The sequence below is a fragment of the Juglans microcarpa x Juglans regia genome, chromosome 5S (genome assembly GCF_004785595.1).
Source record: "Juglans microcarpa x Juglans regia isolate MS1-56 chromosome 5S, Jm3101_v1.0, whole genome shotgun sequence".
NCBI lineage: Eukaryota > Viridiplantae > Streptophyta > Magnoliopsida > Fagales > Juglandaceae > Juglans > Juglans microcarpa x Juglans regia.
Window position 1 is genome coordinate 8806813 of NC_054603.1, and position 24308 is coordinate 8831120.

At 38.2% G+C, this 24308-nt stretch overlaps 1 protein-coding gene across 1 annotated transcript; it reads right to left on the bottom strand.

Moving 5' to 3' along the window:
• Window positions 1–1844: 1844 nt before the first annotated feature.
• LOC121267710 (30-kDa cleavage and polyadenylation specificity factor 30-like) lies at window positions 1845–24308 on the bottom strand. The gene is given in 8 exon segments (XM_041171723.1): window positions 1845–2968; window positions 2971–3130; window positions 7682–7768; window positions 14918–14986; window positions 15585–15695; window positions 15861–16023; window positions 22091–22468; window positions 23655–24308. Coding segments are annotated over 8 exon segments (2037 nt in total). The 5' UTR covers window positions 24053–24308; the 3' UTR covers window positions 1845–2297.

Consider the following 24308-nt stretch of genomic DNA (forward strand, 5'->3'; position numbering starts at 1 on the left):
TTTTTATTTGCTTCATATTTAGCTCATTTTTAAACAAGACTTTACATATAATAGATCATCTTTTGTGGGCTTTCAAGTTTCTAGTTTACTAAAAACATTTAAAAAAATAGATTTTAGATATAAAATATATATATAACTAAAAATATTTCATATGCTATGCAAACTTGAAAATAAAAATAAAAACTTAAAGAAATTAAAAATATACAAAGGCCCTTTAGACTATTTTTAATATATTATCATTCATAATTTCATATTAGAGTTTCAGACTCTTATATCAACTAAAAACAATAAAATGATTGTTCAACCATGTAGCCAAGGCCCAAGCTAAAACCCAATGCCCCAAATAACAACTCACAAGTAAGAGCAACCATGAACCATCATGGTCCAACGATAATATCCATCATCTACTCATCCATTGCTGAATAAATTACAAATATGAAATACAACCAGCAACTCAAATACAAGATAAATATTGTATTAGAATCTACTTACATAGTACTAAATTAGAATTTAGATAATAAATTAATAGTCTTAAAATATATACATTATACATGGTACATGACTCACTATTAGCTGATCAAGTTTCATCTACCCTAATATATGTAATATGTATGATAGTGATACTATGATGTATATTGTGTACATATAATTGATTATTAGTCTATTAATATTTTTGAATTTAACTATATAAAGTTTTAGACTTTTTTAGATGAGTATATATGATCAATATATAAGTAATACTTATTTTTATTAAAGTCGGAGTAGGAAGTCAAAATCGGATTTGGAGTCGGAGGTAATATCAGAGTCGGAGACAAAGCAAAATTACTTAAACATCAAATCCGACTCTAATTCTGCCGGTGCGTAGTCAGGATCAGATTTTCGGATTTTTGCATAACTCTAATTGCTGTCAACTCACAAAGGAGTGGAAGAATCCCTCGGGCTCTTCTCTCTTTTTTTTTCCCCTTAATATTTTAAAAAGTCCATCTGAGCCACTTAAAAATCAAATAAACAAAAATGTGAGTCACAACTCAATGGTTTGGCCACCCACACCATTTCCTAGTACTTCATAAGATAATCGTGGGCGTCCTATCCAAGATAACTCCTCTGTACAAAGCCTTTTCATGCATCGAAAAACAGAAATAAAATAAAATAAAATAAAATGGGAGTGGCAACACTACGAGAGAAAAAAGCTTTGATAAAATGGAATTCAGCCTAATTAGGACCATTCTAAAAGCCCTCCTCATCTACAGCTTGATGATGGATAGAATTTGATGAGATGAAAAACTCCGACCCTAAAACTTTAACCTCCCAGAGAAGATCCTGATGAATAAAATATTCGATCGAAGTAGAATGAGCTCCAAATTAGGTGAGATGAACTGCAACTCGATTCGTTAGCGGAAGACTTCTTGTCCAATCTTCATCGTTTGATAAGACTCCTCATCACACATATTTCCTCCCACACCTCTATCAAGGACTCTACCTACTGCAGGATTAGCAGCACAACACTCACACCTTGAAGCCAGGACCATTTGTAATTGCTGTATATTAACATCAAAGAGTAATAACCCCTTATAAAAACATCCCACATAGAAAGCATTCCCCTCGAATATCTCCCAATCTCTTGTAATCTCCTACTTTTGTCCAAGAAAAACAAAGGAATGCAACAAGTAATTTTATCTTCCATTCTCACTATCCAATGGACAAAAGAAAACTTAACGAGCCAAACTTTCACTCTCTAACCAACCATATCACATCCTTTAGGAAGATCATTGTAGAGAAATTTTGGTGGTAATTTCATGGGTGACATCCCAGGATTTCTAGAGAACAAATAGTACATATACAGATACTGTAACCGAATGACATGTATATATATTATAAGAGAAATACAGACACTCATCAATGATAGTGGAGAAGATGTAGATCAATAGAGTAGACTATTGGATACAATATTGTAATGATTATTTACAAGTACGTTAGCCTATATTACTACAAAGTCCCCGTAACTATTCATCTCACTCTTCTCAATTCGTTATTAACTCAACACGTCCTAGCAACACATTTGAACACTTTGAATAGATTTTCGAAAACAAGACATTTCACCACCCTGGACTAGTTAGATACAGCAACAGTACTCCGGAAGACTTCTACTTTTATTTTGTTTCCAAGAAAGCAGGTCAGCCAGAGAAAGATGGCTTCCCCAGTTATGTCACTCGTTATGCTACTCAGCTGGTCGAATCTGTCAAGTGATGAGAGCCGGTGGTAGCATCTCCTTCTGAGCCTCACCATTTCTTTCTTCCCTACCCAGGCCTTGATCGCCTAGGCGCCTCATCCTCACTTTCACTGTCATCATTTCTAAAGTTATTACCACCACCATGTTGATCTTCACGGTGAGCCTTGAATCCTCGATGATACTGAGTCTCATCATCTGGTCGTCTGCCCGGACTAGGCATCTCTTGACCCTTGATGTGATCTGAACCTGCACTATACCTGTCATTTCGATCATTATCCCTCTGGTCTCTCTTCACAACCCGATTGATATTTTGAGAGGATGGAAGCGGGGGTGGTGGAAACATTTGGGGCATACCAACTGGCCGACCAGGTCGAGCTGGATTTATACCTGCAACCCCCATCCCTCCCATAAAGGGAGCACGCCCTGGACCCATCATCATCCCAAATCCACCAGCTGGAAAATGTTGAGAAGGCCGCGCACGAAACATCATGCCAGAGGCTGGACCTGTAAAATCACCAGAGAATCTAGGACCATATGGCGCAAAAGCACGGGGGCCAACCCCAAAGAGATTTGGCATAGGAAACCCATCAGGTGTAATAGTTCCATAAGATAATCCATCAGCACCCATCATTACAGGGGGGAAACCCTGTGTCCCAGGCATAGGTCTGGTACCGCGTGCTAGCGGCATGTGAGGGGGCCACATGATTCCCCTGCCTCTTCCTCTACCCTGAGTTGCTGCCCAGGAACCTGGCTGAAGCTATCCTCCTCTTCTTCACTTTCTTCCTCTTCCTCTTCCTCATTGTCCTCAAATGGGACGATGTCTGGATTCTCTCCATTTTCTGGATCAAGTCCCTTTGCTTTCTCCTCCTCTCGTTTTGACTCAGCTGCAAGTGAAATTGCCTGTTCCAAAGGAGAAAAGACAACGATCAGATTCATTTAGTTCTGACCATTTCAAATGGCATAAAACAGAGAGCATATTGCAGTGCAATGCAGATCTTATATTGTCTCCATCCACTTCCTCACAAAAGATGCGGCAATGCAGTTCTTATGTTGTCATCATTTACTTCCTCACAAAACATGCGTGTCACTGGACGCCTTGGGAAACAGATTGATTACACCAACAATATCTTGATGTCCAGTAACTTAACCTACCTAATGTTATATATTTATATGGTCGATGATTGAGTGATTCCTACCTAATGTTATATATTTATATGGTCGATGAATTGAGTGATTTATTCAACCATAAGTTATAAAGCTACAAAATGGTAGCAGTATATGGAAACAAAATTCGAAGTTCCATTCTCAACCATCCAGATACCCACTTCCTGATTTTCCAAGCTTGCTAGTGGTAGTTCCATGCACTGATGATCATATTTCATGCGATACTCTGAGTTATCTTTAATGTCATTAATTTTCTCTAGCCCCTCTTAGATTATCTCAGAAGTTGATACAGTTGTCATGTCAGCATGCTATTCCATCTCCACATATTATTACAAGGCAACTATACCAATCAAAGCAAACTATTTCTAAATAAAACTTTGACCATGCATGATCCATCTTCCACCAGCAAGTAGTCCTGTAACAGATCATTATGTCTACCACTGAAGTTCATCCATGTCCACAAAGCACATAGTGGAAGACAGAGTAGAGTTTAATTGCACCTAACTGCATCCACAATGTAATCCATTATTCTTTAGTTTCAGGCAACACAAGTTACTACATCACTCTTAGGACTCGTTTGGTTACACAGATGAGAAGAGATAAAAGTTGAATAAAATATTATTAAAATATTATTTTTGTTTTGTAATTTAAAAAAGTTGAATTGTTTATTGTATTTTGTGTGGGAATTTGAAAAAGTTGTAATGATTAGATGAGATGAGATGGTTTGTGTAACCAAACAAGGCCTTATTTCCTCACCCTCTAGTTCCCTTGGCCTTAGTTGCGGCATGACTGCCAACTCAGAGATTGTATCTCCATCACATTTGATGATAAATGAGTCATGGAGATTCCTAGTGTTAAAGTAAACCAGATTTGACTTGGGACTTTCATTTCCACCTGTCACTTCTATGTAACAAGTAATGTAGATGGTTCCACCATATCACAAAGAAAAATCAAGTGTAAGGACTAAAGGAAAGCTAAGCCACATCTGAGCTTATTCGCAAAAAAGAACTAGTCAATGATGAATTGGGAGCTCCTTGGAATCATTAAAAGCCCAATTTCACCTAGTAAGGAACCAATGTGGGACTTAATAATTAATGCCTTTTTATTATACACATTCACCTGTCATACTTTTTCTCACCCAATGTGTGAGAGAGTGGGCATTACAACGTTCCCCACTCAAATCCCTCGCATCCTTGCCAGGGTCCACGTCACATCAAGTATCCAGTACCACATGTTACTAGGTTGACTTTGATATCATTTGTAACAACGCAACGAAAGCCCAAGTTATATCTAAGCTTATACTCCAAGAGGAATAGTAAACTTCATAATTGGAGCTCCTTAGAATCATTATAAAACCCAGTTCAACCAATTGACAATACAATTTTGTGATACCCATTCACCACTATCATAATTCTCCCACCCAACGTGGGACTTAGTGGGGGCATTACACTTAGCATGTTGAAATTTCTTATAAATTTATTTGTCATCTTGTTCTTGTGAAAAATCTCTATTATTACCCCCCACCAACCCTTGAAAATTTTTGATAAGAAATGTTTTTGTATTGAGAAGATATTTCAAAGTCACAAAATGTTTTTGTCTAGGGGAGACAAATTCTTGATTTGGTGCTCATTGCTAATGAATACTTGGAAAGTGGAATTAGAGTCAGAGTTCCAGATATTCTTTGCAAAATGGATATTGAGAAGCCTTGTGACCATGTTAATTGGGATTTTTTGGTGTACCTTGTTGGAAGGTATGGATTTGGGGAGAAGTGGTGCAAGAGGATGAAGCATTGTATTACTACCACTAGATTGTCAATTTTGGTAAACGGCACCCCTGTGGGTTTTATTAACAGTTCCCATGGTTTGAGACAAGGGGATCCTTTGTCTTCTTTCCTTTTTGTTTTAATAATGGATGTGTTGAGCAGAATGTTGGAGGCGGTGGTGGATGGGTGTTTTTCTTACTGGTTTTTCAGTGGATAGATCTTCAAATGGCAAGCAAATGTCTCACATCTCTTTTCTTATGACACATTAATTTTTTGTGAGCTGGATCTTGACCAGATTCATTCGTTGCGGGCCCTTTTGCTTTATTTTGAAGTTGTTTCAGGCCTAAAGGTGAATTTGTCAAGTCTGAAATGATACATGTAGGTTTCATACATACGATAGGGGACTTGGCTACTATTTTGGGTTATAAGGTGTCGTCTTTGCCAATGAAGTATCTTGGTCTCCCCTTGGGGGCTCCTCAAAAGTCAAAAGGCAATGTGGGATGGTGACATTAAAAAGATAGAGATAGGCTGGATGGAAAAGAAATAATTTGTCTAAAGGGGGGAGAATCCCTTAATTAAAAGCACTTTATCTAACCTCCCTACGTATTTTCTATCTTTATTTCCTTTGCTTGCAGGGTGGGCTAATAAGATGGAAAAGATCTTTCGTGCTTTCTTGTGGGGTGGTTTGGGGGATGAGCATTTACTTAAGTAGGATAAGATTTGTACTCCAATCTCTTATGGAGGTTTCAGGGTTTGAAAGCTTAGAATTTTTAACAAGGCACTATTAGAGAAATGGTTATAGTGATATCACCAAGAAGGGGATGCTCTTTGGAGGAATGTCATCGATGCCAAATTTGGAAATATTTGGGGAGGGTGGTGTTCAAATGAAGAGAGAGTCGTGTACAATGCGGGAGTGTGGAAATTTATTCGAAATGGACGGGGGCATTTCATTAACAATTTCAGATTTGTGGCGGGTAGGGAATCTCATATTAGATTTTGGCATGATATTTGGTGTGGGGATATAGCCCTAAAGAATACTTTCCCTTCTCTTTCTAGGATTGCATTCGATCAGGGTGCTTCTATACGGGATTTCTGTAGAATGTGAGGTTTATTAGAGCTGTACAGGATTGGGAGGTGGGGAAAATCTCAGATTTTTACTGCATGTTGTATGCCTTGAATAATGAATATGGGGGAGGAGTGATGGGGAGGATAGGTTGCTTTGGATTCACCCCAAGAATAAGAACTTATTGGTCAGATCACTGTACAAGGTTATGTCGTATCAACCCCCTAATGATTTTCCTTAGAAGTGCATTTAGAGAAGCAAAGTGACTCTCAAGGTTTCTTTTTTTGGTTGGTTGGCATACTTGGAAATTTTTTTACTATAGATAATTTGAGAAAGCGTAGTCTATTTATTATGGATTGATGCTTTATGTGCAAAAGTAATGGAGAATCTATGGATCATCTACTTTTTTTTTTGATATGTAATCTATGGATCATCTACTTCTCCATTGTGAAGTGGCAAAAGTTCTTTGGGATGAGATTTTGAATAGGATTGGTATTGTCTGGATGATGCCTAAGAGGGTGGTGGATCTACTGGCTTGTTGGAGAGGAATTTAGGGTAATCTTCAAATTGCAGCCATTTAAAAGATGGTTCCCTTATGTCTTATGTGATGTATATGCAATGAGAGTGTGAAATCACCACTTGTCCTAAAAGCTTAAGATGACGGGAAGATGTAGATTTTATTACTTATTTTATATCTTAACACTCCCCCCTCACATGTGGTCCAGACTCTCCCTCAATAAGTGGCCCACCAAGTGGAATATTTAATTAAATGAGGGTAAAATGGAGTCAGGATTTGAACTCAAGACCTCTGCCCTGATACCATGTGAAATTACCACTTGTCCCAAAAGTTTAAACTGATGGAAAGAGATAGATTTTATTATTTATTTTATATCTTAACAGAGAGGAACAAACATTATTTTGAAGATAGAGAATGCTGATTGGGAGGGATTAGAGATTTTTTCTTCCATACGTTATTACTTTGGGCATTTTGGGCATTGGCTATTGTATTGGATGGGACCTGTTTTCATGATTTCTATGTTGCTTTTCTAGTTCTTAGTTCGTAATTAGGAGTTTTCTCTTGTATACTCCCTGTGTACTTGGGCTATGCCTAATTGGCTAATTATTTGGATTAATAAATTTCATTTTTATTTATAACAAAAAGCAATGCATCATTTGCTGTGAGATGGTGAGGTAACACAATGCATATGTATTCAATACAGTGAATCACTTATCTTATGTGTGTGAGTCAAGAAAGTTATCTTACTGGTGAAAATATTTTAAACACATCCATATGGAATACTTTCACGCAATCCCACCCCTCACACTAACAACATATGTATATATTTGCCATTCTTCAGTTTATTTCGCTCTTTATTTCTTTGTTTTTCATTTTTCTCCTTTTACCAAAAACTGTTGTAATAAATACTCTATTGCATCACAGAATGAATAAAAAAACACATACCATAAGTTCACTATCCGGCTCAAGATAAAGCAAGGAAGCCAACTGCTCCCCAACAGAAGGCTCTAGCTCTTGACAGTCTCTACTTATCTGCAACAACACATGCATAACAAGGACGTCAATTGGAGCTCATACTGAGAGGTGGCCGTGAGGTACAGTGTCTCACAAGCCAAATAAACACATTTGGAATGAAAATGATAGCAAGTGAAAGGAAGTGGTGAAATGACAGTGAAGATGCCAATGGCCTTCAAGCTGAATGCCACCACCCAAGGTCCGTAGGGACCATTGGGTCCATGGTTGGGGGTTCAAACCCGCCCCCCCCCCCCCCCCCCCCCCCCCCCCCAAAAAAAAAAAAAAAAAAATTGCCTAGCAAAAAGAAAAAAAAAAAATGACCATGAAGATGGGTACAAGATGGTGAGCATGGTTAAAATACAATATTTTTTTGCAAGAGTTGTATTTTCAATCCAACTTCCAGTGAGTGCACCAATGCCATATGCATTAAAATTTGAATATTTATGTTTTAATTTTTTATAGCATGGGAACTTGAAGGCCCTTATGCACAAGGATACACTTACAACTCTTTTTTGATAAGTAATAAAATATTTTATTCCCAAGAAATAAGCATAAGCCCAAGTACACAGGATGTATACAAAGGAAATACCTACTACTTTCCAAAAATGAAAGGAAAACTAAAACAGATTCTGGAAATTATCTTCCATTACAAAAGCTTTAAACCACAAACTCAAAGTACTAAAGAAAAAATCCCTAAGTTCTCCCTATGAACGTTCTTTGTTTTCGAAGCATCTCCTATTCCTTTCAAGCCATATGCACCACATGAGACAAGAAGGAATCATCTTCCAAACACGAACCGCATTCTTGCAACCCTTCCACCCTACCACTAAATCCACCACTTCCTTGGGCATTACCCAAAGTCAACCAGTCTGATTCAAATCCTCATTCCACAAGAACCTGGCCACTTCACATTGAAGAAAGAGGTGATTAACAGATTCCCCATGCTTCTCGCACATGACACACCAATCAGCAATGTACATACCTCTCCTTCTAAGATTTTCAGTTGTCAACACTTTGCCCAACGATACCACCCAACAGAAAAAAGCAACCTTGGAAGGAACTTTCACTTTACATATGTTTTTCCAGGGAGATTCACAACTCCTGTGACTGGTTAATATTCTGTAAGAAGAGGAGACAGAGAACTTAGAATTTCCTGCAGGAATCCACAGCATGCTGTCCTCCCTACCTAGCATCAACTCTGAACTGTAAAGTCTTTCCAGAAAAGCCTTAACATCGTCCCCTTCCCAGTCATTAACATCTCTGATAAAGATAACATTCCACTTAATATTATTGTCAATGCAACAGAAAGACTTTCCTACAGCTGCATTTTGATCCCTTGCAATTCTGAAAAGAGAGGGAAAGTCCAGCTTAAGTGAAGAATCCCCACAACCCAAGTCACGCCAGAAAATTATCCTCTTCCCATCTCCCACCTTCAATCTAATATGATTTGAAAAAACCCCTCATCATTTTCTAATGAACTTCCACAAACTCACCCCGTACGCACCACTAGTATCTTTAAAACACCAACCTCCCCACAAACTACAATATTTTACATCAATAACATTTTTCCAAAAGGCATTACTTTCCAAGTGGTATCTCCAAAGCCATTTTCCAAGTAATGCTCTATTAAACACTCTTACATTTTGTATCCCCAACCCATCACAATCAATCGGTTGACAAACCTTTTCCAACTAACCAAATGAAACTTTTTTTCAACTCCTTTACCACCCCATAAAAACGAAATAACTCTCAATTTTTCTTTCAACCCTTGCCGGCAACGGAAAAAGAGATAAGAAATACGTGGGCAGGTTAGACAAAGTGCAATGAAACTCATCTCCACAGCCCCTACCTTTTTCGGAATAAGTGCAATGAAAGTCACATTAAAACTCTTCTCAAACCTCATATACGAATGAAACTCAGAAAACACCTTCATAATATCTTCTCTAACTATGTCCTAGCATACTTGAAAAAAGGCCAAAGAGAACCCATCCGGACTCGGAGCCTTATCCCTATCCATACCTTTAACCACATTAAGTACTTCTTCTTCAAACTCTCTCTCCAACCAATCAGCTTTGACCTGATCTATAGAGTCGAAACCAAGTCTGTCCAGTTTTGGTCTCCAAGAAAAATCTTCTGAAAACAGCTGTCAAAAAAATTCATTATGTGAGCCTTAATGTCTTCTTGATCCATGACAAGCCTGCCCCCATCTCGAAGAACTTCAATCATATTATTTTTTCTATGAGAGTTCGCCATTTGATGAAATAATTTAGTGCACCTATCTCCTTCCTTCAACCACAGCACCCTAGATTTTTGCCTCCATGAAATTTCCTCCATTAACACAATATTTTCCAGTTCAGAAACCACCCCGATTTTTCTGATTCTATCCTCCCCCGATATCACCCCTTGCACCTCCTTCTCATCCAAACCCCTCAACTCTTCCAAAAGAAGCTTCCTCTTGCTATCTAAATTCCCAAACTCCTCTTTATTCCATCTCTTTATATCTTTCTTAAGAGATTTCAATTTTCCAGCCAAGACAAAACTAGGAGTGCCAATAGGAATTCCACCAACTTCTCACCCTGTCCACGAATCCCTCATCCTTCAGCCACATGTTTTCAAATTTAAAATACCTTCTCCCACCCTCAATTCCACCACAATCCAACATGATAGGATAATGATCAGAACACAATTTCGGCAATAATTTCTGACTCAAACCAGAAAAATGAGCCTCCCAAGAAGGTGAAACCAGAAACCTATCCAGCCTTGAAAATGACCTACATTAGACCAAGTATAATCTCCTCCCACCAAAGGTAAATCAATCAGATTTAAATAAAAAATTAAATCTGAAAAAGTAGATATCGCATGTGAAAAATATGATTTCCCTGATCTCTCACTAGGGAAACGAGTGAGATTAAAATCCCCACCAAAACACCAAGGTAAATTCCACCAACCACATACACCTGACATTTCATCCCATAACAAATTCCTACTACTATCCACATTAGGGCCATACACTCCAGCAAACGCCCATTCAAACCCATCTCAATATTCTTAAAATGACATGCCACCAAGAATTCCCCCACAAAATGATCCCTCAACTCCACCACCCACCTATTCCACATTATTATAATTCCACCCGAAGCCCCATTAGACACCAACTCTACCCAACCCACACTACTACCATTCCACAGACTCTGAACAGTAGCTTGATTCACAAATTTCAGTTTAGTTTCTTGAAGGCAAATCACATCCACCCTCCATTTTATAAACCAAATTTTCACCCGAAGACGCTTTCGAAGGTCATTAAGACCCCTTACATTCCAAGAAATAATCTTTGGCTTCATCTGGAATCTATCGCAGCCCTTTCCTTTCCCTTATTCCTAACTACGCTTCCTCCCTTCCCATCATAGTTTACCGAGCACGACAACCTTTTTCAATTCCCTCTCCTTCTTTAAGACAGATCTGGCCAACGAAGGCTGACCAGCCTCAATTGCAATCTGTAGTCGAACATAGAGAGAGAGAATGAATTCGTATTTTCATTAACATTCAACATCCTATACATACTACATACAAATGACCATTGTATACTCATAAACTATACTAATTACAACCATGTCCTCTAACACAATCAATAAAGCTCTAAACTGCTCCTCAAAACCATCACAAGACACACCCACACACTCCTTAATCTCATCCACCTTTCTCAACACCCAATCTGAAGATTTTGAATTCCACTCAATATCAGGGAAAACCGAGGAACTGGAGAAAATTCCGCTGCTGGATCACATGAAACTCCAAATTCACCCTCCTCACCCTTTGAACAGCAAATAGGACCCCTTTGCATCTCAACAAAATTATTCTCAGAAAAAGTATCTCCATTCTCCAACAAACCAACTACATCAATAGCTTGATTCTCCACCCCCTCATTCACAACTACCCTCATTCACCACCTTTACTCCTTCCTCCCTTACTCACCTGAAAGTTTTGAACAGACAGAACTTCTTTATTCTTGCCCTTCTCCTTACTCGACCCTTCCTGATTCCAATCTAAGACTGAGGGTGAGAGCACAAACTCAGTCTCCAGATGGCTTCCCACCCTCGAGGGCCCTCCTAAACAAGTTTCCTCCACCATTGAACCACTCTGTGATTAAGAAACCACACAAAGCTTCGATCTCAGTCTATCTTGCAAATTTTCAGATTCCACACTCTTTGAACAATCCCGAGATGATGTCGCCGTCGAGTTTATAATCGCCGGGGAACACCCATCCTGCTCAACTCCCTCCGTCGCTCCTTTCTGTGCAGACAAAACCACCAACAGTGTCGTCGAACAGTTGAAACTGGCAGCCTTCTCCTTTATCAGGCTAATAGATCTCGGAACCACCCTCTCCTCCGAGCCCTTCCACGTCAGTAGACACCCGTTAGGATTGCCTTCCTCCATTGCACCCCTCTGTGGTGACAAACAAACTAGCGTCGCTGACGATGGGTTGGGTCAACGCATCAATTCTCCTCTTGGGCCCGAAAGAACCACGCTGCTATCCTTGGGCCTCCAACAAACAGATCTCTTTAATGGGCCTCTACCCAGCCCACAACCACAACCTTCCTCACTTGACCCATGCTTCTCCTCATCCAGACTCTCTTTGTTTTCTTGGGCTCCCATCTTTTGTCCCAAACCCATAATAAAACCCAGCCCTCCATCAACCTTATCTAATAAAAAGACAATTTTATCCTTCCATCGCATTAATTCAAAACGCAAATGCCAAAGTGTCCCTTCCACTTCTCTTATGTTTTCCAACACCTCATAACTCCTTCCATCTGCATAATTTCGCCTGAGTTCTGTCCCCCCCTCCTTCCTCCTTCCATCTTCCGATGAGATAACCTCTTTCATATTCTTGGCACCTCCAAATCTCTCTGAGAATTGCACTGGTTTCATCAATGCTGCCACATAAGAACCTCCACCAGCCTTATCATCACCAACATGTAAAGAAGTATCAGCCCTCAAATAGCTACTTGATTGATTTACAACCTGCCCAACCTTGGACGTACCTCTACCAGCATGATATGTCGCAGCAGAAGAGGACATAACATCGTAAGTATCTCACAAAACCAGCCCATCCACATCCTCTTCTCCCTTCAGGGATAACTAAAACTCCTTTACCCAAACCTGTGCCATATTCTTGCATCTTCAGAAACCTACCAGACTGATTATGGACCCCTGCAACATAAAAACTTTGTCTCCCTCCCTTCTAGTCCGATAATCAACCATCTTGCCAAGATTCTTCCAACAAACCTCCATCTCCTTAGCAAACCAAACCACCATTCCAGCAGATAGATATAAAGACAAAGTATGTTTTCTTCCCTTTTTTGTTGTACAGAACATATTACATCCCTTTCTCCTGAAAACAAAAACCTTGGATTCTATATGCAAACTCCTATCCATCGCTTAAAAAACAACTAACAAACAACAGAATACACCCAATCTAAGGAAGAAGAAACACAACAGGAAGATTAGACATCATATCCAGCAAAAACCTCTACTACTTGAATTCCTGTTTGAAAAATAGATAATTTTGTATCTAACTGTATAAAGGTAGGCGCAGATCTATGAATAGGAGATGTCAACAGGCTCTCCAAGCACGTTGAAAATTCCTCCTAGAGTCGCTCCGCCTACTGGAATGCTAAAAGAAGCTCCCTGTCAATCACTTCCATTCCTCTCATTAGACCATCTGTAGCACTCATGACTCCTACAACTCTTTTACAGCCCATTTCACAATCAACCAATGCAAGAATGCCACTTCATTAAAAATGAATTTCAATTTTATAAAACTGTCATTCATTTAATATAGAGTTGTAAAAGAATTGTAAAAGAGTAGTAAGTTAATCATTTTCCTTTTTCTTTTTCCCTTATGTAGTTCCAAGCTGTCATTTATTGTAGCATTTATATGAAGTTCTGCCCTGTTTTCCGCACTTTTATTTAATCATTATTTATATTTTTTATAAGCAAGAAACAAAGTATCATCAAAGGTGCAATCATTAGTATTACTCAACAAATGCAGTTGGCATTTTATGTGTTTATAGATCAAGTGGTAACCAACAGTATTCTCTGTCATATCGGCAAGGGTGCCTCATTTGTATGCATACAAATTCTCGTGTCTTAGAGCATCACTTAGAAATATTGCTTTTGATTCTTTTAGAAGCAACTACAACTTTTCCGACTTCCCCTTGCACTAGAAACTGGAAGCAAACAACAAATTATGTTTGCTAGCTCCAGCAAATGTCACCAGAACGTCTCTTAAGGATTATCACACAAAATTCAGTATGGGTTATCTCAACCCCATTCAAGAAGCCAAGGTTGGAAAATCAGCATATTTTGATTCACTTTCTACTGGTATATATTTTTATTGTCAAAGCAAATATTCTCATCCACTTGGTATATATATCTTAGGAAAACTTATAAATTTGTGCGTCTATGCTATTTTGTACTTTTTAAAAGCAAATGTAATTTTCTGGCACTAACCAAAGGATGCCTAACATTCAGCCTAATATTAGGGTGCTGCTAAAACCCACCAATAAAGCATTTTATTCTAAATTTATAGTATGGCATCATTTTTTGGTCTTCTTAGTTCTCAATTCAGGGTGCTGCTAAAATCCACCAGCAGCTTCGTATACTAGTATATTCATTACGTAAGCACACACGTGTGGTGCACAGGCATTTCATATACATATGTGGATATTTTCATAAATATGGGTGCACAGGCATCTCATATGCACGTGTCCTTCAGAAGGGCAGATGAGGATATTACTAAATCCTATGTCATGTAAGGCTGGCCATAGCCAAGCTCAAACCAAAATAATGCACCCATCTCCTTAGTTTGGCCCAGGTCAAACCTGGCCATGGTTCAAGCTCAAAAAGAAAACAAGAAGATGCTTTTTTTTTTATAAGTAAAAATGTATTAATATCAATAGGCATAACCAAGTACACTAGGTGTATACATGAGAAAACACCTAGCCCATAATAGAGATCCCCTAATGAACATCGCCCAACAAGGAGATGCTGAAGGAAGCAGAGAGAAGATGAAGAAGAAATAATCAATAGCTGCAACAAAAAGAACATAAAACAACTCAAAATTATGCTGGAGCTTCAACATTTTCTTATAAAGGCCCAAAGCATTACCTTTACTGGTAAATTTTCATTGAATGGATTCCGTAGATGGCGAGTTTTTTGGAAGGACAATTCACATAACTGCATATAAGAATGTGCAAGTAGCCATTAAAATTTTTTATTTATACCAAGTAGGCATGCACATAAAACTGTTAATATATGTAAACTATTTGGTTTTCTGCTCCATCAATTTTGCCTTGTCTACTTACCCAAATAAATAAATAAAAATTTTCCCTATCTCCATAATAGTATACATATTTCAAAAAGAGTTTCAAAAAAATGCCAAAAGTTCAGACACTCCATGTAAATTCTTCTTTTCTTTAAGGCTTCAGGAAAACCAACTTTGGTATGGAATGTGCATATCAGCCACTTGTCTAAAACACAATTACATTTCTCAAAACAAGCCCGTGACCTGCAATCAGAATCTCAAGAAAGAAAAGAAAAATAGAACCACGCTCTTCTAACATGCCCCTACCAAATCTCCGGGATTCATTACTTGGAAAGAGGAAGGCAATAAAAATGTTTTAGTCATTTAGTAAGTTGAATAGCAGCCATGTCAGGGTCATGGTTTTTGTCATCAGTTGCAACATGAACTTTTGGAAGCAAGAACAACCTGGTAACAAAGAAATACTACAGACATCCTGACAAAATTTGTTACCAATAAGAGAAAAAGATGAACCTTTAACCATTTGACAGAGAAATTTCGCCCGTAATGTGCAGTTCCATGTGCATATTTCCAATTGCCCCCACCAACAGAACCACCAATCTTGGATGTCATCTTTGCACAACCCTGAAAAAATATAGATGTCTTTGCATTTACCTCAAACAGACGAAACTAGAGATTCGGACTGACGGTGGAATTTAGAACCTAGTAAGCTATGTAGTCATTGATAATCACATAGATCTAGAGTACAGATTAAATAGCTTTTCGTAGGTTATCAAATCAAAAGTATACCTGGAAATTCCGAGTCCGGTTGACAGAGAAAATCAGAATCACATTCTCAGCAGAGTCAAAAGCTTCATTCAGTTTAGCCTCATTGCTCCTTTGAGTTGCCCATACCCCTTGCTGTACAGATAATTCCAAATTTTCACGGTTGCAACTTTTAACAATAAAATACCTGAGGTTCAATGTTTGGAAACAAATTACATCCCCATTCATTAAGTCCAAACTAAATAAACATAACAAGTAGCTTTAACTGGAAATAAAATAATGTACGGTCATCAGACTAAAAGTTCAGCAGGAAACTAACAGTTACTAAATGAGCCAAGAATGGCATAAAGGAAATGCCTTCTGGGAGCTTGATCCACCATTCAATCACTAAGCCTACATCATAATACTGGAAACAAATAAAACTGGTATCATGGAATGGCATATAGTCAAGTAGCATACTTTTAGCCAAAGAAGGTATATGTTTTCCTAACTCTGGCTAGATGGTCCACCAAAGTACAAGCGAACTTAAATTTTCAGTCACACAGAATCTAGTATAAACTGAATTTCACTGTAGGACCAACATCAATTATTCCTATAACAGAAACAAACTCATACAAAAGTAAGGAGGTAAGATGCAGGGAATTTTTGCAAGATAGTAGGTGATACTTAGTAACTAATGTGGCTAGCAATCATGTAGCTTCAAATTTACAGTAAACTGATTACAGATCTTTTATTTTTATTGGTAAGTTAAACATAAATTTCTTTGGTCTTCTGCCCTTGTACTCAATGGAACTAGTGTCCATGATTTCGTTGTTTCTTTTCCTAGTTCCTGACTTGTAACTAGGTTTCCACATTTGTATACTTCCAGTGTACTTGGGCTATGTCTATTTCCTTGTCTCAATAAAACTTTTCTGACCTATCATAAACCTAGTGATGATGATGCCACGACTTCACCAGCAACTGTTATATAGGTGCAGAGGTGCTATTTAAGTCAAGCTCATTGACTGTAATGTGATACACTGATACTGATACTTGTTCACACCACATAAAATTTGGCAAGCTTTATCAAGAGAACAAAATGCCACTAACTTCGTATCCTTGCATAAAAAATAACCAACCTACATATTTTGTTACCAAGAATGCAAATAATGTGCCTCTAGTTTCTTTAAAATGCATGAAAAAAGCCATCTAAAAACCCAATTTTATTGTCAACCAAACTCCCAGCACAGGAGAAGATCCTCTATCCAATGGCCTTTGGAACAATTGCATTCTTCAATAGACATGGAATTAAATTATTAGTTTTTCCAGTCCTTGTAAGTATTTTAGTACGAAAGAAAAGGTAATCCCCAAGGACGGACCCATGCAGTATATAACTACAGCCTAATAGACAATTCCTAAAATCATGAGATTCCAAGAAATTGATAAAAGGACAGAGAATAACCAGATCTTGGATCAACAGACAGCCAGGAATATAGAACAATATCTCCAATTTGTAAAGCAATATCTTCATGTTTTCTACATTGCTTCTAACTACTCTATACTGTCTACTCTGACTTTTACATATTTTGCAGAATCCCAAAGATGAGGACATATAGTCTAAGGCGCATAATCATCCTTCTCCAAATAAAGCAGGCACCTCAGCATTCAAGAAAACTCGAACACTACTTTTTTTCCTCTTTTCTCTAGTAAAAATATCATTTGACGATGAAAGCTGATGACATTGGGGACATTTGGACACGGAATTCTCAAAACTTCTCATAATTTCACTCCCAAACATCACTCAAACACAAAACACTTTTTAATTTTAAATCTTCAACTTTTTCATCTGATCATTACCTAATCATTATTCAAACACAAAAACAATCCAACTTCTACAAACTTTAAAACAAAACAAAAAAAACCAAAACAACTTTTACAAATTTCAAAACAAAAATAATATTCAAAAATTATATTCAAAATTTTTTTTTTAACTTTATAATATTTTTATTCAAGTTTTTCTCTCTCATCTCCCAAAACCCAATAAAACATCTTAACTCAAACTATTTCACTACTATTCACAAAATTCTAAGATACTCTAAGTCTCCAAACAAGCCCCTGGTGTTTAACATGATGTATTAATTTATTTAATTATAATTTTCTTCTTTATACACCTTACACCAACTCATCTCATTACCTTCATAATATTGCTAAGGAAAATGATAACGTTTCTTGTTTGATAAAATTCCCTATTCAATTTGGTGTAAACAAATTAACCAAACAGCAACCGCCAACTACTCGCTTCATATGTACCCAACATATTATATTATCAACATTTTCTTCATCTCTTCTCCCCTACAAATTATGTAAGATGACAAAATAATCATCCTCGTAAATATCTAACCAACAACTTTAGTTATCATCACATTCCTATGTGATATATCAATAAAAATGCAGCTTCAATATTTCTTGCCTCACCAACCCGGAAATGTATATTCTAAAAAATCTATAAGAAAAACTAGCCTTTGTAGTTATTTAGATTTTTTATCAAGAAAAAACAAGACATAAAATTCAGCATTATCCATGGGTCCACAACTTAAAAATCATTTCCATGGTTAAATCAATTGTAATCAATGCACACAAAGAAATATTCAATCAGTAGAGTTAGCTAGTAGGCTTAGTCGTTCCTTCACTAGGAAAATTCCAACCCCTCGCTATCTCGTCTCAAATGAAATAACTGCCCGCTTTAATGCTCTTGGTTCTTTCATGGAAAACAGGATGTGATATGTGCAGAAGCACGATTATCATAAAACAATGAAATTGAAGTAGGAGATGAAAACCAAATCTCCTGAAGAAAATGCAGCAAGCACGTCAACTTAGTAGCGATATGAGTCATTGCATTATAATTGTTTCCACACTAGATCGTGCCACCACCGTTTGATTCTTACTTTTTCAAATGATCATATCACTGCCTACAAGTGTACAATACCCAATAGAAGCCCCTCTATCTAAGGGAGATCTTGCCCTATATGCATTAATAAAATTATACTCTAAGGTGTCTAGTTGGTTTGCATAGTATCCCAACATCAAGTTCTCTCTTCAGCGCATCTTTGACCGTCTTAGAAAAAAATAGCGAGCAATTGGGAACTGAAGCATGAAAATGAAGTAGGCTTGTTGGGCGAGCCCCCCGCATGGGCCCAAGCGGGCGGGCTTTTTAATCCCTCAGCTTCTTCTCTCTCAATCCCTCTCGCGTCCAACCCCATCTCTCAATCTCCTCTCTCATGCATCTTATCCTTCGTTGCCGGCCCCAACCCCGCAGTAGTGCAACACGTCTTCTCCTCCTCCTCCTCCTCCACAAGCCACAGCGTGGCTGTGGGTTTGCTCAGAGAACCACGGCCACAACGGGCCACGGGTTGCTGTGCAGACCCACAGCCAATCGTGGTCGTGGTTCTTTCCTCAAACCACTACTCCAAGCCACAAGCCAAGGCATGGTCGTGGCTTTGCACAGACCCACAGCCAGGCATGGCCATGGTTCTTTGCTTAGACTCATGACCACGACTAGCCGTGGTTCTCTACTCCAAGCCACAAGCCACAACGTGGCTGTGGGTTTGTTTAGAGAACCACAACCACATGATTGGCTAGGTTTTGTTCAATTTTCATTGGTTAATCGATATGGATTTTGGTTGATTGGTTGATTTGTTGGTTGATTGGTTAGTTTTGGTTTGGTTGGATTTTGGTTTGTTCAAGTTTGGGAGCGGCCGGACAGATCTAGTGCTTTCCACACATGGAGAGCCAATTTGGATTAACGGTGGCGCATAGGGGTGGGGATACGCTAGTGGACTGAGCTGCGCATCTGCCCGTCAAACGGTCAGGGCTAGGGAGTATACAGAGGCAAGGACGGGGTTGCGAGGGGCAAAAATGACTCCCCGCCCAAGTGGGGGCAGGGTGCGAGAGGGGTGGTTGCTCACTTGTGTAGGGGAGGTAACACCCCTAAAATGAAGGAGGCAATATATGTGAAGAAACAAATTTACTAATAGGATGGCTAGTAACACAATAGCGGACAGATACCTTTCCAAAGAGCAATAGGCAGCGAGTCTCACACATTGAGGTGCTGTTTGGATAGTGAGTTAAGATGAGATGAGTTCAAATGAAAATTGAAAGTTGAATAAAATATTATTAAAATATTATTTTTAATATTATTTTTTTTTTAGATTTGAAAAATGTTGATTAGATGAGTTGAGATCAACTCTAAATCCAAACGGGGCCTGAGTGAACATGGATAAAAGGTTGGAGATAAAGATGGTATAGACATAAGAGACTGATAATCGTCGACAACAAGAGTACACTTGTAATGGAGTTGTAGAACACGGGGGAAAAGATGCTGAAAGCAGAAGATGGCTTAGATGCAAGAGGAGATGGGAATGAACTAGGAAGACAAAGTGGAATGGATGAGCCAAGAGTGATGCCCTACTTTCAACAATATTTCACTAGTTCTGACATGGGTTTTGGAATAAATGAAAGGAGAGGAAAAAGATGATCCTTCTTCCATGTCAACCTTCTATTATGTAGAGCATACAGTTGACCGAGCAGTTATTACAATGATATTTTTCTTAACACCGATATTCATAACAAGGATTATCGCCTAAAAGGGAGGGGAGGATATTCAATAACATGTACTTGGGCAACCTTCATACACTTCCACTAAGTACATAAAGATCATTTCTTTGCAAAAGGTCTCCCATCTTTCACTACACAATAAATAGGTCCCATAGTTAATGTACTACATGATACTAAATTGATTTTTCTTAGTTCCGAGTATAGGTATATACAACTGTACTATGCACACGCGAACACCAACACCTATATGCACAAATGTGAATGTTCATATATATTTTATATTTATTCATTACTTAATTCACCAAAAATACATACGCAAAGGCTAAAGAATGCATCATTGGCATAAAAGACACTTTTTAACATAGGAAATACAACCCTCATGCCATAGAGTATTGAACCAATGACCTCACTGTCTACCACATGCTTATGGGAAGAGGAGATGTTACTAGGTCCAAAGACTATTGGCATGACTCACATAAATCACCTAATAGATAAACCAAAAAACCCGAAAAGGAAAAGAGGTACTTCAACAAAAAGTTTGATAATTTAGCTTAACTTCGATGGTAATACTGATATCAAACTAACAAAAAGATGCACACTGCTTGATTGAAATAAAATGTAATTCTGATCAACAAGGATTTTAACTGCAAGGAAAGACAACTAACACCAAAGGTGTCGGCCACAGAATTTTCTATTTTTTTGGGTGAGTCAACCTTAGAACTGAGGGCTAGTTTGGGTAGTTCACAACTATTCATTATTTTATTATTACTTTTCACATATTTTTCACTACAATTCATTACCTTTTCATTACTTTTTCACTATTATTAACAGAATATCTGAGATCACCTTACTACCCAAACGCAACCTAAGTCATAAAAGCAGCTGCAAGTGCTTAGGGCATTTCCATGAGCAGAACATCACTCAAATACTCAAGGCACAAAATATATCTTATGTCATAATATAAATAGAAGAAAGTTTTTTCCAATCACACTCAAGGTGCCAAATAACCATAAAATTTCAGATGATAGCAATTTAATTACAAGATGCATTTTCCCAAAACTTGTTTTTGGTCAGTAAAGGTAAGATACCTTTTTCCCAATTCCTTTGATAACTTAATACAATGTTGCTGTATCATTTCTTTTTTCCCTGATCAAAGAAAATAATATACTCAACAAGGAAATCCATTCAGAGAGAAAAAGAAGACTTCTTTACAAGTCCTAAGCAAGAATTTACACTAGGAACTTATCATGGGGATACCACAGTTGTTTACTTTCTTTCAGATGTCCCAAGGAAACATAAATTATAATGTACATCGCACTACATAAGATGAGAAGCATATCAACGCATCAATTGGCGTTTACTTTCCTTCTAGATGCCAAAATATAAAAAAATAATAATAGATTGATAAAGTACACTACATAAGACAAAAAGTAAATTCATGCATCTAATGGTCAAAATGAGAACCTTACAACATAAAATGTGTATCAGCATAAAAATTAACAAACGTATGCTCAAGGAAGGCTAACCAGAGCTGTTAAGCATAGACATAATTTCTTTTAAGCAATTATTAGTTGAATAATATGCTCTTCAACAATGCCCATATAATTATACACAAACTGAGTTTCATAGCCTAATTAAAGACCTCAGCACTCTGAACACACCTAGATATTCCTTGGGGCAAAGGTAGAGCACTTCTGCTCGTCTGATTAGGCAGGCCATTTGGAATATGTTGTGTCTGATTCTGGCTGACCTGCTGCTGAGACTGTTGCTGCTGCTGGACAATGGCAGACTCATTCGTTGAAGTTTTCCCAACCCCTCCTTGATTGGTAGTGTTGGGACCTTGTGTAAATTGAGGTTTTTCTGCTTGTTGAGGAAAACCACCATTCCGTTGTTGAAAAAATCTGTTCGAAGAGTTGTAGTTGTAAGAATTTAATTGCTGAATCTTCTGAAGGACCTCTTCCACAGGAGGTGGAGGCCCGGGCAGTTTTGCATGCCTGTACCGACAGTCAGGACCATTTGGACAAAAACCCAACTTGTACCTGCAATTACAGAATTTTGCAGTTAAGTGCATACACCTTCCATGCTTTTATTAATTTAAAGATGCTTTGCCTCACACTATATACAAAATTAACCCCAAAAGAAAATATAAAACGTAGTGCATAATAAAGCCATTTTTACAACAGAATGATTTCTAACATTCACAGTGCAATGTAATCATTATAAGCTTTGTGATTCAAAATCAGACCGTGACAAATAAACGAGAAATCTAGAAATAAGATTAAAAATATTCAAACAAGAACTACCATACAACAGATTTCATACCTTTTTTTATAAGTAATTGCATTCCATTTGTAGGCACAATCCTAAAATATATAAAGGATGCAATAAATACACTTATCAAGAAGAATTACAACTTGTCTACTATAGGAATGATTTGTGCAAGCCACGTGCAAGTCTTTTGAAAAAAAAGCGGGACACACTCAAAAAACCCCACTTTTTATGATGGGTCCCACTTTTTTCTTAGATGGCTTAAACGAGCTTGCATGGTGAGGTTTGGATATCGAGTTGAGATAAAATAAAATGAGTTGAAATGAAAGTTACAACTTGAATAAAATATTATAAGAATATTATTTTTTAATATTATTATTGTTTTGTGATTTGAAAAAATTAAATTGTTTATTATATTTTATATGGAAATTTGAAAAAATTGTAATGATTAGATGAGATGCGATAAGTTGAGATCAACTCTGAATCCAAACGGGGCAAGCTTGTATCTAGTAGTACTCCTACCTATAATGAAAAAAGTAATAAGAAAATCATGAAAATTAAGCCCGTTAAGGTCTATCAAGGCTGTCCAAAAGTAAAGGGTTTTGAGCTCCTCTAGTGTTGTCCGTTTGCAATCCATATGAGATAAATAAGAACTGTTTGCCACACTGCTGCAATTTGAGAGCTACCGCCCTGCATTCACCATGAGCAAAATAGGTCCACTAACCTTTTGGGCATAACCCAAGCCTAAGCAAAACCTCGTCCTTTAAATCATTTACTCCTCCATCCACTTAAAAGGAATCGCAACACCGCCCTTAATTAATCCCATTATTTATATAAAACCCACATTCATCAATCACCACGCAAAATAATGACCATAACATCATCACTCTCCGAGAAATAAAAAACAAAGGCAACAACCTAGTGAAATGAAGCATGAACAAAAGGAGGAACACGTACATGTTACACTCCTTGATATCTTCATTGCTATGCTTGTACACGCAATCCTGCTCCCGGCACTCGCCGTAGAGCCGGAAGAAGCGGCAGATGGGCATCCGCGACTTGTCGTACTGGTGGAGGAAGCCACAGGCGTCGCCCTTCATGCAGAGGCTGCGGAGCCAGTGTCGGCACACCGTCTGCCGGAAGCCCCGCCGCCCCGCCGGATGATTACCCCCCGCGGCGGGGTCAGCCACTGCAACGACAGACCCGGGGCCGGCGGTGGCCGCGTTGGCGGCTGATCCCCCGAAGGCAGTATCGGAGTTGATTACATGGGGCCCCGAGGTGGCGGAGGCGGAGGCGGGAACGGTGTCGAGACCGCCCTCGAAGTCGAAGCTGAGAACTCCCTCCGAGTCCTCCATTGAGGAGATTTTGATTTTCTACGCGTGCATGAATATAAATATTTATCTGTTAGCTGGTTACCGAATTAGGGTTTCGGAAAACGTTTGATTTGACCCGAAAGGAACAGTTACAGACTTGCAGTTAGAGTTGCGGGGTTTTGCGTTTAAAAACAGTTCAGAATTGAATTAAGAAGGCAAATCTGAAAATCTGATAGCAGTTTGTGGGTTTGACGACGGAGCAAAATCACGAGGATAATCGATCATGCAACTCGGTGGT